Raw genomic sequence first — 16,469 nt, 5'->3', positions numbered from 1 at the left:
ACACACATCTCCACAGAGGATCAAAAATGTGGATTTAATAATGTTTCAGTGCCATCAAACTATATTTAGTACCTCAGTCACTATTGCTATTCATTTCACAGTGCTTAGTTCAAAATAAAATAGCATAAGAATCATTTTAATATGACTGTTAACCAACATTGTTTAGGGTTAATCAAAAAACTTTTTCACCAGCTCAAAAACAAAATGCTGCAAAAATAAATTGTTTAACAAACTAGAGTGCAGGAAAAAGTTCACACTATGTGTGCTGACTTCTAATGCTGCTTATTACTTTTACAGCTTTTCATGGTCCTGCCTCAGAATAAATACTTACTGTGTGATTCCCGTATCAGGCACAGCCTCAGACCCGCAGGCAGACACCTGTTAACTGTTCCCTCCTCATCCTTAAAGACAAAATTCAGTCAAGCATTTGCTGTTAGGGCTCCTCGACTGTGGAATAAACTGCCTGAGCAAATATGACTCCGATCATCAGTGTCTTCTTCTTCTTCCTCTTCTTTTTTTTGTAAATTTTCGTTTAATTTTTACATTTCTTTAGGAAAAATATAGCATTTTTATACTGTTCTATATTCTTAAATCTTACTGTTTCAACTTTAAGATTTTTATATGAATTTATTTTGTTACTCACGCTGTATCTTATCCTTGTTTTTTATTTTGACATTCCACTATTACATTTGTATTATTTCAGTTGATATGTAAATTATTTTTATAATTTCTTTCTACTTCGTTCTTTCTACTTAAATTCTCTATCATTTTATGTTTTATTTTCAAATCAGGAAACACAAGTGTGTCCATTAATATATTTAAGTGCTCTTTACTCTTCTCATCTGCTCTCTGCAGCAGATCGATCTGCATATTTGGCTGTGCCCCCATTTTTAGACCTCTGATATATATGGGCTATGGACCAGCAGCTTGTACATTTCCTCTTCTTTTTGTTATGTACACTGAGTTGGACCCCATTTCACCTTCAGAAATCCCTTAATTCTTTATGGCATAGATTTAACAAGTTGCTGGAAAATTCTCTAGAGGTTTTGGTTCATATTGACATAATAGCATCATATAGTTTCTGCCCATTTCTGCAGATTTGTCAGCTGAATATTCATAATCCAAAGCTCCTGTTTCACCATATCCCAAAGATACTCTGTTGAATTGAGCCCTGGTGTCTGCAGTGGCCCATTTAAGTACAGTGAGCTCATTATCATGTTCCAGAAACCAGTTTGAAATGGTTTCAGCTTTGGGGCTACACTGTGACTGTAAAGGGACAAACATGGTCAGCAGCAATACTAAAGTGTGCCAAGAAAATATCCCCCACCATTAAAAGCCTAGTTATAGTTGTAGAAGAAAATCCCAGTAGATCAACACTTCCTGAAATACTGAGACCACACTGTTAGAAAAAACATCTTAGAAAAACAGTAATATTCCGGCAGCTGGGGCGCCAAAATAATACCATAAAATAACAGAAAATAACTTTCTCATAAAAATACGATTATTTTCAGTAATGACAATACAGTTTGTTGCCCTAATTTTACATGGGATTTTGCCTTTTTCAAGTGCTGTTATACATTAAATTAGGAACATTTTAATGTGATTAAACAATGAAATTACCTATAAACAAGGTCAATGAATGTGGCAATATGAATAATAATACTTAAATGTACAGAAATATACAGTTAACAGTTGGTTTAAATAATAATGGATTGCATGCCCTGGGACAGACTGACAGAGGCGAGGCTGCCATATCGCACCATCGGCCCCTCTGGCCATCACCAGGAGGCGGTAGGTGAAGAGACTTGACCACGGACACAACGACCGAGAGTGTCCGAGCCGGTGCTCGAACCAACAACCTTATGATTACAGGGCGAACTGCCAACTCTTGAGCCACGATCACCCTAAATAGCAATACTAATAACAATTATTTGATGTAAAAAAAATTTCTAAGAACCATTTCATATATTTTTCCATAGCATTACATTTGAATTTAACAGTTCAATCTTTCAAATAACGGACAAATATTTGTGAAATCATGATACATTTGTGAATGTATTTTAACAATCTAAATATACATATGTACAGACAAATACATTTAAAAAACAAGAAAATTATGTTTTATTACATTACAGTGATTTTACATTCATTTACATTTGAAATGTGAAATCACAGTCTATTTATGTAAATTTAATGATATTCTAGAAGAACAGAACAAAACTGTAAAATACACAGTAAAATACTTTTATATTAGGATTTTTTTACAGTGCAGCTTGTCTGTAACAAACAGCGATTCAGCATTCAGAGTGACTTAAATCATCTTTCTTAATGATTCTGATGCTCAGTTTGAACATAAGCTTGATCATGGCAACATGCATATATTCACTGAGTTTCCACCATGTGGTTGGCTGATTAGATGTTTGCATTATACCTACAGTAATAAAGTGGCCGGTGAGTTTAAATGCATTTTTAAAGCTCGCTAAAACCTTTAAAGGACATCAGCCGAATACAGAAACTCATCACTAGAAAACAGCTGTGCAGTACCAGCTGTGTGCATGTGGTATTCAAAGACCAATATCCTATGAAAGAAATCCTATGACATTCATATATTCTCTGGTAGTCGATCAATAGGCAGCTTTGGTTCTTCTGTGCTCTGTGTGCGTTATAACAGATGGTGATTAATGTGAATGAGGCAGGAGCCATTAAGCAGAGCATCAGCTCTGTTACTAAATCAGCAACCCTCTGGTAAAACCTCATAAGACTAAGTAACCTATTAGTGGCACAGAAGGGGAGGCCGGTTGGGAGGAGGGAGAGAGAGGTAGACGAAGAAAAGCGAAAGGTCTCTCGTGTCTGTCTGTGTATCTCCCCCTTGGGAATCTATCTAATGACTAAATACCTCATTACATGGCTGTGAGAGAGATGAAAGAGGGGAGAAGCGACACAGAAGAAATAAAGATGGAAATGTTGCGTCTCTTGTGGTGTCCCGCTGCCACCAGCTGCCGGGAAGAATTGCTACTGAGAAAGACACGAGGGACTAAAGTGAAATAAACAAAACTCGATTGATGGAAGAGAGAAAAAAAACAGAAATTGAATTTATAAAGTCTGAGATAAAAAAAAATTATGAGACATGAATATGCATTACTTTCACACATACAACACAAACATACTCAGTGACCACTGTGCTGTTTATGTTACAGTTTTTCTGACTGCTACAACTCCAAATGTCGTTTTCTGAATCCAGTGCTGAGTCGTCTGAACCCATTTAATTAATTTATCCCCCTTTTGGCAATTTACACATATAGGCATCATTGGCAGATCTTGTTTTCTCTACTTGAAAACTTCGTTAACACACTCTTACTCACTAAAACACCCTGCATTGTGATGCATTTGAGACGGGTGGTAAAAGACAAACACAATTACAATCACTGCTAACACAAAACAAAACAATGTTGTTCACACTTGTATACATTTTTTGAGGAGAACAGCATAAGCCACTTCATAATGCATAGGTGACACCATAGACTGTACATAAAAGATGGTTGTACCTGCTGAAACGTTACCCATCAGTTTTGCAGCCTCAGTGTCACAGGCCAGCCCTTAGCGGCTGGAAACACAGTGAGATGGACTAGGGCAAGTGCAGTGGAACAAAAGTAATTATTGACGACACATCTCTCCTTACAACAATTAAATTATCGCACTTCTTCACAGCAAAAAATCCCACCTCTAATGACAACTGGCAGCCTTAAATATGTTCAGCTGTCACCGACTTAACCATTATTCCACTCTTAGGTAAATTCTTAAATCCCAACCTTCCACCACAATATACAATATATCAATTAGAATAAATAAATACATAAATACATTTCACATTTTCATATTAATAAATAGTTCACACTTTAATGTTACACCAAACCCAATATTATAAAAACCCCGAAACCCACGCACAAAAAGATTCACCACACTCTCTTTACCAATGGTCTCTCCCGGAACCTTTAAATGGTGTCTGGACCCCCGGGGAAACATTTGCCCAAACACCTTGAAGAGGACACTGGCAAGAACGGTGAGTAATCATTATCTTACAAACACTTATTTGCACCACTTTTATTCCTAGATTTCACACACACATTTGCATTAGTTTTCCTTACTGGTAAACCTTAATCACAATCTCAATCACCATTCTTGTTTCCTGACAGACAACCACCACATTCCTTGATGAGGAGCAGCTGTGCAGGATCTGAAACAAGGCTACCAACTGATTTTAAAATTCCCAATAAATATTCAATAAATAATTAAACTTCTTGTGTGCAAATGTTTTACTGTGCAAATCCATGCTTAAAGTGCAATGCTCAATAAAGTGCTTGATAAGGTGCTTTTAATAAAGTGAAAGGTATGCTCTAAAGTGCTATACAGATAATGTAATATAAATAAATGTAGTAAGGGAGTCCTCTTCCTTACACTCAGCATTAGTGTTTTGGTCAGCACCATGTTATTTGTCATTTATTTATTAATTTGGGAGCCAGGTGTGACAACAATTAGGTGATGGGGAAGTACTGTCACCTAACGCTAGCAAATTTGGTTAGCAAACTATATAAATAAACTGTACAGCTGCAAAGCAAAGACACAAAAATCTGCTACTTAATAGCAATCTAATAAAAGGCTAGAAATTTGCTAACCAAACATGACTAAGAAGTCTAATTCGATGACTCGAACTGGTAGATGAAGCCTGTAAATCAAAGTAACAACGTCAATAAACCCACTATCCAGACTGATTGATTAGTTATTTAAAAGTCACCCACTTTTGCTGGTGTTATGAAGGGCGAAGCTACAATGCTGTGAAAAAACACCTCTTTCATGATTTCTTAGATTTTTGCATATTTTTTGCATATTTCAGATAATCACATTTTAATATTTTATTTTTAAAAAAACCTGAGTAAATACAAAATGATGATACATGATTTCATTTTCTTAAGGAAGCAATGAGTAACTTCCCCCTTAAGCCTCATAACTGGTTGTGCCACCCTTGGCAGCATGAACTACAAATTAAGTGTTTGTGGAGGAATGTTGGTGTTAATTCAGCCACACTGGAGGGTTTTCAAGCGTGGACAGCCTGTTTAAGGTCATGCCAAAGCATCTCAATCAGATCTAAGCCCAGACTTTAACCAGGCCACTCCAAAACATTCATTTTGTTTATTCTGAGGCATTCAAAGGTGGACTTGTTGGTGTGTTTCAAATCATTGCATAGAATATATGCCTATAGATCAATATAATTTCATGTACCAGGTTGTAAATATGAAGGGGTTTTTTAGTACTATAAAGTTAGACGTTTTGAAGTCTTGTGGTCTATGGGATTGATCCATTAGTACCATTTTTTAACTGGCTACAAACATCTGAGAGGCAGAGAAAACTCATTAGAGTGAAAGGAGAGATTTTTTTCTTCTTATTCCTTTCAAAATCCAAAATGTCCCACACATATTTTTACTGACTGGTGTTTGTAATGAATACTTATACTTAAGTCTTATATATACAGAAAAGGGATGTTTTGATGGGATTATTTTGGTTTTGCCAGCAAAGGGGTTTTATATTGTCTTGTATTGAAACAGTCCTATGAGAAGAAAATATTATTTGAAAATGGTGTTTTTTGCAAACAGTTATGAGATAATGGATGCTTTCAAGAAATGGATGCTTGAAACTGTGAAAACCAAAAAACGTGTATGAAGTGAAGACAGTCTTCCTTTCCCCAAAAGACATTTTATTGCAGCAGTAAAGTTCAGTTTTAAAATATGTCAATTTACAGGATTGCCGTAGCTTTAAAGGATTAATCATATTGATGCTAGGTTCAGCATCAAATGTCCTTTCTTTATTATTTCTCACCTTGCTATCAACAACTAACACACAACGTTGTAAATGCAACAAAACAAAACAAAAACACACACCCTCTTATCTGTCATCCAAAAAGCTCTGCTTTTTAGTTAATGTTGTTTCATCAGCATCACGTTAACAGAAGAGTGTTAGGAAGATGCTGTGAACAGCAAACCTGTGCTGGAATAGTGTTGTGACATTAGACACTGATAAAGGATATTTATAAGATTGCAAATGACTCATGCCCTGTTACACAGATGGCCCACTGGTCTAGCTACACAGTCAGATCAGGCTTTACAGTTTCATGAGCAACAAAGAAAATGCAGGATGTGTTATACCTATGTATATTAAGCTAGTCTTTTATAGCAGCAGCACAAAGTCCTGCTAGAAACAAGTCTTGCAACTTGGCAGCTATCTTGGAACAAATCCCGAACATTTGAAGATTTGACAGCTGAAGTCACTGCTATAGAAATGAATGGAGATGGTAGGAGTCATCTCTTCAGTGTCACTGGGTCATAAATTGCATTTATGTTAAACTGCCAACAAAATCTAAGTTTAAAAAAATGTAAATAAAAAAACAAAACAATAAATCTCTCCTTTTTCCAAAGGTTTAAATCACTTTTTACCAATGAACAATATTCTACTGTGCATGTCCAACGTTTTACAACAATACATTACATTACAATCCATTTAAAGTAGTGTAGTTTACCATAATCTGATTTATATTTTCCAAACATTATATACCCATGATGTGTGTGTATGTGCTTCCTAGGAGGCAGAAGGAGTTCTCCAGGCCTTCAGAAGGTCTTTTAAAGTTTTTCCTCTGAACACTGCCAACATTTTCACTTGTTTTCAGTACTCTTCTGGTATATGACCATTTTTAGAGGAATGTTTGGTAGCACTTTATAATAATGTCACACTATAAAGCATGATTAAGGTATTCATTTGGTATTAGCAAGTACTTAATTCATAATTTATATAGCATTACTCCTACAAGCCTAAAAGCCAATCTACAGCAGATGAACAGTGTCTCAAAATCACATGCTAAAGAAATAGGGAAAAAATCCAGCAAAGACCTGACACACAAGACCTCAGAGATGCATCTGACCCTTCAGTTGATCCGTCTGCTGTTCACTGAATTGCATTAGAAATGGTCCCAGTGGAAGCGTGGCTGTCAAGTAATCATTAAGGAAGGCAAACAGACAAAAGACTGTGGTATGCCAAACTGTAAACAAAGTTCAATTTCAGGACAGCTTCAGCATCAGTGTCTGGAGTGATGAATACAAATTTGAGATTTTTGGCTCAAATTTTTGTCAGTATGTACAAAGGAGAACAGGAGGTACACACCAGTGAGCATCTATAGCCAAGTTTTAATTAATACATTGATAATTTTTATATTTCTGAGCAAAATATAAAAACGAGGGCTGGCTCAAGTACAGTGCTGTATATACAAATTTTGTACATAATCGTTTCATGTAGCAACCACTATCATTTATTTCAAATATTTTTTACATGTTTTCATATTTTCATCATGGGAGCATTGAACAAATGCCATGCTAGTTCATGTTTCTCTACATGATTATTGCAACAACAAGGAAATATGCCGCCACACAGCTGATACAGTCGTGAACCTTCACTCTGCAGTCATCAGTGCATCAGTGTGACTGGCTAATGTTTCCCATTTTAGCTACCGATGTCACACAGGGACGGGACAATCGCCATCCTTAGAATGCCTCACGTCTCAGGTAGACCACAATTGTCTGAGTGCTATGTCTTCTATATATAGGAAAAGGTCTCTGGCACAACACAGTGCCATCATCAGTCTTTATTGCTGATGCACTGCGTTTAATAAAAGAGTTTGAACAAATTAATGGAGTTTTAATAGTTACCATGCACTTGGTGTTGTTTGTCAGTTGCGAACACTGTGGCGACCTGGTGACATCAGCCAACTGGTTACTGTCGGGTGATGTCACCCAGCCCACTTACAAACATCCGTGGTGCTGTGAATGCACATTTCACATCTCAAAGATAAAATGAGTGTGTTGCACTTAAACCTGAGAGGAAATATGAGTGTCATAAATATCGTTATTCCACAGTTTTTATAAGACTGAACTTGCAGTTTGCTCTTTCTCAGGCTAACATTAAACTCGCCACGGTGAAATATCTACAGAATAGACAGATATTGAGTCATCGGGTATTAGATTAAACAAATGAAGCTGTGCGAAAAAAGAGAAGATGATCCTCTGACTTAAATCTGCCAGCAAGTAGTGATACGTGCTGCACACATGCAGTTACTTTAGCTCCAGATGACGCTTTATTAAAGCTATTTTTACCAAGAGAAACATGCTTATATTTTTGTGCTACTGTTTGCAGGGTGTATACTTCACACAACCGCAAAATTGTGTCATCACTATAGTGACAGCTTTTCATGTTCATGTTGTAGTTTTGGCCAAGGAGTTAAGACCTGCAGCAAAGGTCTTGTCACTGGCTTGTACTTTATTTTTTACTTGTCCCTATTTTATCTTTTGTTTTTCCAATCATTCATTAATCTTATTTTCTAACCTGCTATGGCATCATTCTTTTATTTACATATTTTAGGACTATCAATACAAATGGGGGGAAATTTTAAATTGGTGTTAAAAGTTGATAGTTTGCATTTGTTCAGGAGGGTTGATTTTTCCTGTTTCATCCACAAAAATGTTTTGAAAGTAACATCTGGCTCCTCGGCTGCTGCGTCACCAGCTGCTGCCTAACTGCTCCCCTGTGCTGTTAGGTGCCCACCCATGTATACAGAACATGGATTCCTGATGTGTCATAAAACTTTGTGTGTGTGTGTGTGTGTGTGTGTGTGTGTGTGTGTGTGTGTGTGTACGGGTTCGTACTATCCTGGTGGGGACCAAAATCTGACTTTTACTATCCTGGTGGGGACTTTCTGCACCGTGGGGACCAAAATCCAGGTCCCCTCGGGGTTGAAAGCAATTTTCACACTCAAAATGCGGTTTTACTGTCAGGGTTACAATTAGGTTATGGTTAGGTTTAGGGTAAGGGTTAGGGTTAGGCATTCATTTTTAATGGTTAGGGTTAGGGTAAGGGGCTAGGGAAAGCATTATGTCAATGGGATGTCCCCACGAGGATAGCAAACCAGACATGTGTGTGTGTGTGTGTGTGTGTAGCATAAAGACATGCCTCTGTTTTTTGTGCGACACAGTAATTTGCAGCATTTATTGAGTTTGATCTTTCATGATACTGGATACAAAAGACCAAAATTTTCAGAACCTTTAAGGTTTGAGAATCAAAGTATTTTTTCTTTGTCAGTCTGATATTTGCATTTTCTTCTTGCTGCTGTTGTGTTCATGGTTTCTCACATCTCTAAACCACTAGAGGGAGAGTGACTGACAATCTTAAAAGAGACTGAAAGCATGCTGATAATTGAGAATTTAATTGTGAAAGCATTACGCCATCACATTCAACAGACTTCTAAAGTGCTTGTTTGGTTTCTTGTTCTCACTGGATATGTTTTGAAGTGACTGGAAATGAAAGTAGCTCTCTTTGAATACAGAAGGACGTGTTGCCTATTTCAATGTGAAAAAGAATAACTGAAACCATTCTTTTCAATTCAACAGAAAAGCCTTGGGGGGGAATTGCATTTGAAATGATACTATGTCTGTTTGAATGGGTTTTATGTTATTACTTGTATTTATGGCATGCTTTGTGACAGCTTCACTAGTATGGCAGCCACAGAGTGGCTGGATTAGTTACTGTTGAAGACAGCATCTTGTCAAACCACGGCCTGTGAAATTAGAAAGCTGCTATTCAGTTCATTGTTAAGCTGAAATTGAAATAACCTCTTTATTATTTTACCTGCTCCAAATTGTAATTATTCCCCAGCTCCTTATCACCATATCATTATCTATACGTGAACTTTCATTAATGTTCCTGTTGCTGCAAAAAATGTCCATAGTGTCACTTCACTTGACAAAGGTATGGGGGTTCTCTTTACTAACTGTTACTTACTTAGCCCCATTTGGGATTTACCTTTTTTTTTTTTTACAACTCGTTATTTGAGCTTTTTCTTTAATTTGCAAAACAGGCTCCTTACTTTAGAGAGTTATTATTTGACATCAACACTAAACCATATTTAAACTTTAAATTTTAAACTTAAATAACGTGCCCGTCGCTACTGCTTATTTTACATGAGGAGGAAAGACACAAAAAATAAAAATCTAATAATAATAATAATGATGATTATGATGGGTTTATGCATCATTTATAGCGCTATACTCAGGTGTTACAGCGGACCTATGTTAGTAAGGTGTGGTACTTTAGCATCTAGCTAGCACCCACACAGTGCGTCAGCTAGCTAGCTAAAGGTACAGCTACTCTATTTTCCAAGGAGAGAGAAAAGTGTGCGATAACTTCACTCAGAGATGGAAAAAGATGCAAGAAAGACAGAACAGAAGACTAATTTTAAAGGTAAGGAGTGGCATTTAATAGACTGGTCATTTAAAGCTTACATGAGATATTGTGCTATAATGTTAAGTTGTGGTAAGTTAAGAAAATCTTCTGGAGCGCTGTGACTTATTTCCAAGTTATGCTTTTTTCCATGTTCCACCACTACAATCACTCTTGGGTTCCCCCACCTTTAAAATCCCACTTTAACCTCTGACTATATTAATTTTCCTGTGAGACTCTGTTTCCACACCTACAGAGTCTCCACACCTACACCTACAATGTAGGCAAATAGACCTAGATTCTTTTAAGTGTTTTTCTCTGATCGTGGTCTGCATAACAGAGTTCACTCATCAGAATTAGAATGGCCGTATTCTGGTCTATTAATACTATTGTATTATAATATTAAAATGGCCCAAGGTTAACTTTCCTTAAAAATAGCTGGTAAAAATGTCCTTCAAGTAGCTGCTTTTGCTTTTACACTGCTAGTATATTTAACAGCCTGGACCTCTGCAGATCGCAAACACACTGCACATTGAAATTGAACTGTTGAAAAACTGAGGGCTTGTAAATTCTGAGAGTGTCAACTCTGGAGTGAGAAGAAAGGGCGTCAGGAAGGACACTCCCTTTGGCCACAACATGAGAGGTTTCGCTGCAGTCTTTCTGCGCAACTGTTGGGCTCTTTTTTTCTTTCCTTCAGAGGAGTGTTAATGCTATGTAGTGCAACAAAAATAATCCAGTTTGACTCCTCTGTTGAGCAACTGACATATTTTCCATTCAACACAGACTCCTCTGATACACTTATAATAGATTAGAAATAGGAATGACGCAATAGAAATATAGCTTTTTGCAGCGTTAACCTGAAGTTTCTACAATCCACATCAAAATGCTCGATCAACTTATCAACTTTGCTTATTCAGGGACATTTTTGCATGTGTGAGTGCAAACAAAAAAAAGGGGGCAGTGCAGGCAGTTATTGCATTTCCTGTTGGACAGCGTGTAAGCAAGAATACAACGTACATGTGTTTTGGTTGTGGTTATTGAGATAGAGCTCGATGCATGTGTAGCCCTTTACATGTGTGTTTGTGTGGGAAACAAACCAGCAGAGTCAGATGGGTGGTTGTGGCCCCTCCTCATTTGGCTCCTCCCCTACCCTGCTGAAATATGTGTACCTGTATCTCTCAGTGTGTCAGATTTGAGCGCGGGTTTGACAGACTGTGAACCGGTGTTTCAGGAAAGTTGTTGACGGGTCAAGTGGCAAATTGGACAACAGCAGCTGTGGAGAGGCAGGTGAAAAAGAGCAGGGAGAGAGAAAGGAAGGCAAACAGAGGGGGAGAGGGCGAGAGAGGGAGTGAGACAGAGAGCCTGGGTCAGACAGAAACAGACAAAGTGCAAGTATACAGAGTGTGTGTGTGTATATATATATATATACACACACACACACATAGAGGAAGACTGTCAGCAGAGCACACAGCTCCCAGAGGAGAGAGGCAAAAGAGACTGCTGAGAAGGTCAGACTGACAAAATGCTGAGGAGGAGAAGTGTGTCATTTGGTGGATTTGGATGGTATGTATGCGTTTTCATTCAATGCTCACGTGTGTTTAGGAAAGTTTGCATTGTGCATGTCCATGCTCACATTTGTGTCCATTTACATGCAGTTCTACACTGTGTTTGAATCCTTCCCATTGTGCTTTATAATCAGCTGCAGCGTATGCCAGTTGTTGTTACTGTACAGTGTGCGAATGGGTGGAGTAGAAATGTAAACTTTTTTTATGAAAAGGAAGGATGGGTGGAGGGCTCCTCTGTGTCACACCTCTAACACTTTGTCCTCTGTTTGTCTGTGTTTGTGCGTGTGTGTGTGTGTGTGTGTGTGTGTGTGTGTGTGTGTGTGTGTGATCATTTACAGTTTCACTCTGTGTTGTCTCTGTTGAGGGAGGGATTATATTCAACAGGCGACTTTGTTTCTGCCTGCTGGCAGTTGTGGTTGTTGTTGCTGCTGTGCTGGTAAAGGGACGCAGCTTGTTCTGGTAATGCTCTCCTACTATATTGGCAGAGGGAAGTTCCCATGATGCAGCGTTAAAGAAGCTGCCAGCAAGCCCATTTAGCACTGAATGCTGTGACACACTCGGATGGAGTGTTTTTGTGCGCTTGGCTCCCTTGCTGCTCGTCATTCTGACACTGAAGCACATCTTCAGAGCACTTAACCTTCCCAGCTGGGCTGATGCAGCATAGGCCAGACAGGCTGAGATAACCTCGAACAGACAGAGCTGAGAAGCAGCAGCAGCAGCAGCTTTGCGTGCAATATGTTGTGTTTTGCAGAAGAAAAAAAAAAAGCTGGACAAAAAAAAAAGAAAAAAGATTTCAGATACACTAATTTTTAAAAAGGATGTCTTTTTTAAAAAATAACTTTCAGGATAGATGTAATCATCCACTGTCATAAGTCAATGGTGATAGCGCGAAAATAGAATTAAGTGGTCAGAAGGTTTAAATAAACCACAACTGCTTTAGTTTGGACTGATAATGAGTTACGGGTCCAAGTGCAATTCAAGTACAGTGCAGTCTCAGCACATGTTTGAATGCTTGGTGATTGAAACCTAGACATTATTCATCCACAGGCTTAATGGAAGATGAGTAATGTACTGTATGATAATTCCTCTGCTAGTTAAAATATTCTCTAATGTCTCTCTGTGATACTTCTCTGTTAGAGATCCAGTCTTTTTAATCCTTGGGAAAAAAATATTTCCCTAAAAGAAAAATTGTATCAGCATTTTACAAAATTTTTAAACCAAGCAATGTTAAAGCTCATGGAATAATGTCTCTAATTTTCTTCTTTTGAATGCTCAGTATGAGATGAAGGGATATGTTAAGGGGGATTATTTTTCTTTTATTTTGGATTGCTGTTAGAAATTTACAAGATTGTGTTTTGTATGCTGCTAAGATTAGGCAGGGTGTGACGGGAAAATGCACTTCTCACAGGTCTGATGATAATGAATTGAAATTCTTGTACATTGTCAGTTGTAAACAAAGAACATCAGCATATAAGTATTTAGATATTGTACAAATTGATTCTTCCGAGAAGTTGAACCCTCTTCATTTTGGGTGTGAGCTTAAATGTAGCAGCATCCAGATGCAAACTGACAACATACTACTGTAAAGTTCCTTAAAATGCTGTTTACAGTGTTTTGTTTTTGAGCAGTTTCAAAATCTTAGTCACATTAGGTTTACCTTCCATCTGTAGTATTTAATTATGAGTCCATCTAGTCACAAATTTGAACATTTTTTGGTTTATCACGGGCACAGATATGGATAAATGGAAGCTGTTTGAACATCTGCTAATCAGCACATTAGTAAATGTAAAATCAAATGTAGAGGTGAAGAGGACGCCGAGCTTACTGTTACCAAACAATGGTGACCATCTGTGACTTTCTTTGGATAAGAAAAATGTACTCACTGGCCACTTTGTTAGGTACACATGTTCAACTGCTTGTTAACATAAATATCCAAGCAGCCAATCCCATGGCAGTAACTAAGTGCGTTTAGACATGTATACGTGGACATGATGATTGAGCATCAGAATGAGGAAGGTGAGGTGATTTAAGTCAGTTCTCTGGGCCTTGCTAATGTAAAGTTCACAGGAGATTGGTCAAATTGCTTTAAGCTAATAGGAATGCAACAATTACTCAAATAACTACTATTAACAAACATAGTATGCAGAAGAGCATCTCTGAATGCACAATACATTTAGACTTGAAGCAGCAGAAGACCACACAAGCACATCTCCTGTCAGCTGAGAACAGGAAACTGAGCCTGTACTTCGCTCAGGCTCACTAAAACGGGATGATGTAAGATTGAAAAAAAAAACCAATCGATCTAATGATTATTTTTGTGGATGCAGGGTCTGAATTTTTCCTAAACAACATGAAAGCATGGATCACTCCTGCCTTGTATCAGCACATAAGCCTGGTAGTGGCGCTGTAACAGTGTGGGGGATATATTCTTGCCACACTTTGATCCTCTTAGTACCATCTGAGCATGCAACAGCCTACCTGCTGACCTTTATGATCACAGTGTACCCACTGTATCTTCTGTTGGCTATTTCCAGCAGAATAACACACTATGTCACAAAACTCAAATTGTATCAAACCGGTTTCTTGAACATGAGAATACTCACTGTACTCAAATGACCTCCACAGTCACCAGATCTCAATCCGAGCTCAATGGAGCAGTTTTGGAATGTGGTGCAACAGGAGATTCACATCATGGATGTGTAGCTAGCAAATCTGCAGCAACTGCGTGATGATGTCATGTCAGTATGGACCAAAAATTGTGACGGGTGTTTCAAGCACCTTGTTAAATATGTACCACAAAAAATTAAAGAAATTCTAGAGGCCAAAGGAGGTCTAAACCCAACGCTAGCAAACTATACCTAATAAAGTGGCTGGTGAGCATATATAGTGGTTTTACTGCTAAAATCTGGTGATGAGATTTTGCTCTCATAATATGTTTTAACAAACATATGTTATCATTTCCCCTTACCTGTAATAAATTGTATGATTTGGTGGATTATTGAGCCATAATATAGATTGTGTGTTTTCAGCTGCTGCTCTGTTACAATATGACTGAGGGTAATTCATCTGTCACAGCACGGCCATAAAGTCCAATAGTTGTTTTAGGAACATGATGAACTAACTGCAGCTAAATAAGAAACTTTCTGTTCTGACATTTGAATATCAGCTTTTTTGTTGCATGACGGTGAAACATCACAAGAGCTTACAGTGTTTATCTCTGATCTGATGCTGCTGTAATGCTGCACTGTTATTGATATCAAATAAGTGGAAAACATTCAAATGATATTTAAAATGTCTCTGCTGGGCACTGCGTAGATTGCGGTAAGGCATGCATTTGCTGATAAGAACACACAAAATAAACCTTAAATTAAGACTCTTGACATATTTATAGTTTCCTTTATGGAAAAGCCTCAAATGACTCGCACGAGAACAGCAGCACCAAAACTGAAATGTTGTGAATATGAAACAGCCGATTGCTCCTGTTTGTAGTGTGGCCAGTGTGCAGTGAGGCACTGAGACGTCGAGCAGCTTGCCGAGAGGTAACTTCGTTAAACGAGGCTGTCTGTCATAAAGTAGGCTCTGCTCTATGCCAGTTGCTTACACTCACACTGCCGCAGCTATTAAGGCAAATAGAAGCAACCACAATTTTAATGACCTTTTCTTTTTTTAAAGCCACAGAAGCACGAGGGGCCCGTGGAGACATAAATCTCACTCCTAACCGTCTTTATCTGCCTGCCTTCCTGTGCTTATGTCCTTAGTAAATTAGGAGCAATTAGACTAAAGAACTGAATTGCTGCTTGGAGCAATTTGTATCAGAGACATGATCAATAATAATTTCCCCTTTATGTGTGTGTCTGCCTTCTCTTGCTTCTTTTCCAGGATTGACAAGTCCACTCTGTCTGCACTGAAAGCACGGTAAGTGGTTTTTTTGTTGTTGTTCTTGTTATTTTTAGAGGTTTTAGAGGGAGGATGACGTAAAGCAAAGGGCCTGGGCCACCCTGGTGTGGTCTATTCCTTTGACAGCCTACATGGGCACTCTGGGTCATTTTGGAAATCTTATTCTCTCTTCTGAACCCAATCGCCCAATCACCACAACTTCCAGATAATATTCAGAAATGTGTCCGTCAAGCACAAAGCCATATTTTCTGCAAACATGCTGAGACTGAGCTGAAGACCTTTAAAACATCGGATAAACATATTTTCCATCACACTGATGGACTTTAAAGTCTCAGCAGAGCTATGAATCTTTTTTTTAGACACATAAAAATTCAATATACACCTCTTTACGCAAATCTCCAACTCCCGGTCCGAGTGACAGATTTTCTAAATTGATTCCTTTCTTCTTTGCTGTCATTCACTCTCATTTACTTTCTCTTCACTGCCAGCTTGTACCTGTTGGCAGGTCATACCCGTACAAGGAGGAAGTTTCTCATGCAGATACCTGTACTGCCAAGTACTCGAGTGAGTTCTAGGTAAATTCTGTGGTTGTACTGTGGCTCCCAGGTGTGACTGCAGTTTTTGAATACTATGTACTGGCATAAGCAGCGTTCTCTGGGTTTTTCCATAAGGGTTTGTTTGGGCTGTACGATCTAA

At 38.1% G+C, this 16,469-nt stretch overlaps 1 protein-coding gene across 1 annotated transcript in view; it reads left to right on the top strand.

Annotated features, from left to right (window-relative positions):
* The window catches only part of rap1gap2a (RAP1 GTPase activating protein 2a), a 94,492-nt gene that overhangs the window by 4,843 nt on the left and 73,180 nt on the right, over positions 1–16,469 (top strand). The window contains exon 2 of the mRNA XM_063492788.1: positions 15,756–15,791. Within this exon, the coding sequence (XP_063348858.1) occupies positions 15,756–15,791 (36 nt within the window). The remainder of the gene's footprint in view (positions 1–15,755; positions 15,792–16,469) is intronic.

Source organism: Pelmatolapia mariae, linkage group LG14, assembly GCF_036321145.2.
Source record: "Pelmatolapia mariae isolate MD_Pm_ZW linkage group LG14, Pm_UMD_F_2, whole genome shotgun sequence".
NCBI lineage: Eukaryota > Metazoa > Chordata > Actinopteri > Cichliformes > Cichlidae > Pelmatolapia > Pelmatolapia mariae.
Note: the sequence above shows the minus strand (reverse complement) of the source record. Positions and strands in the feature narration are given on the sequence as shown.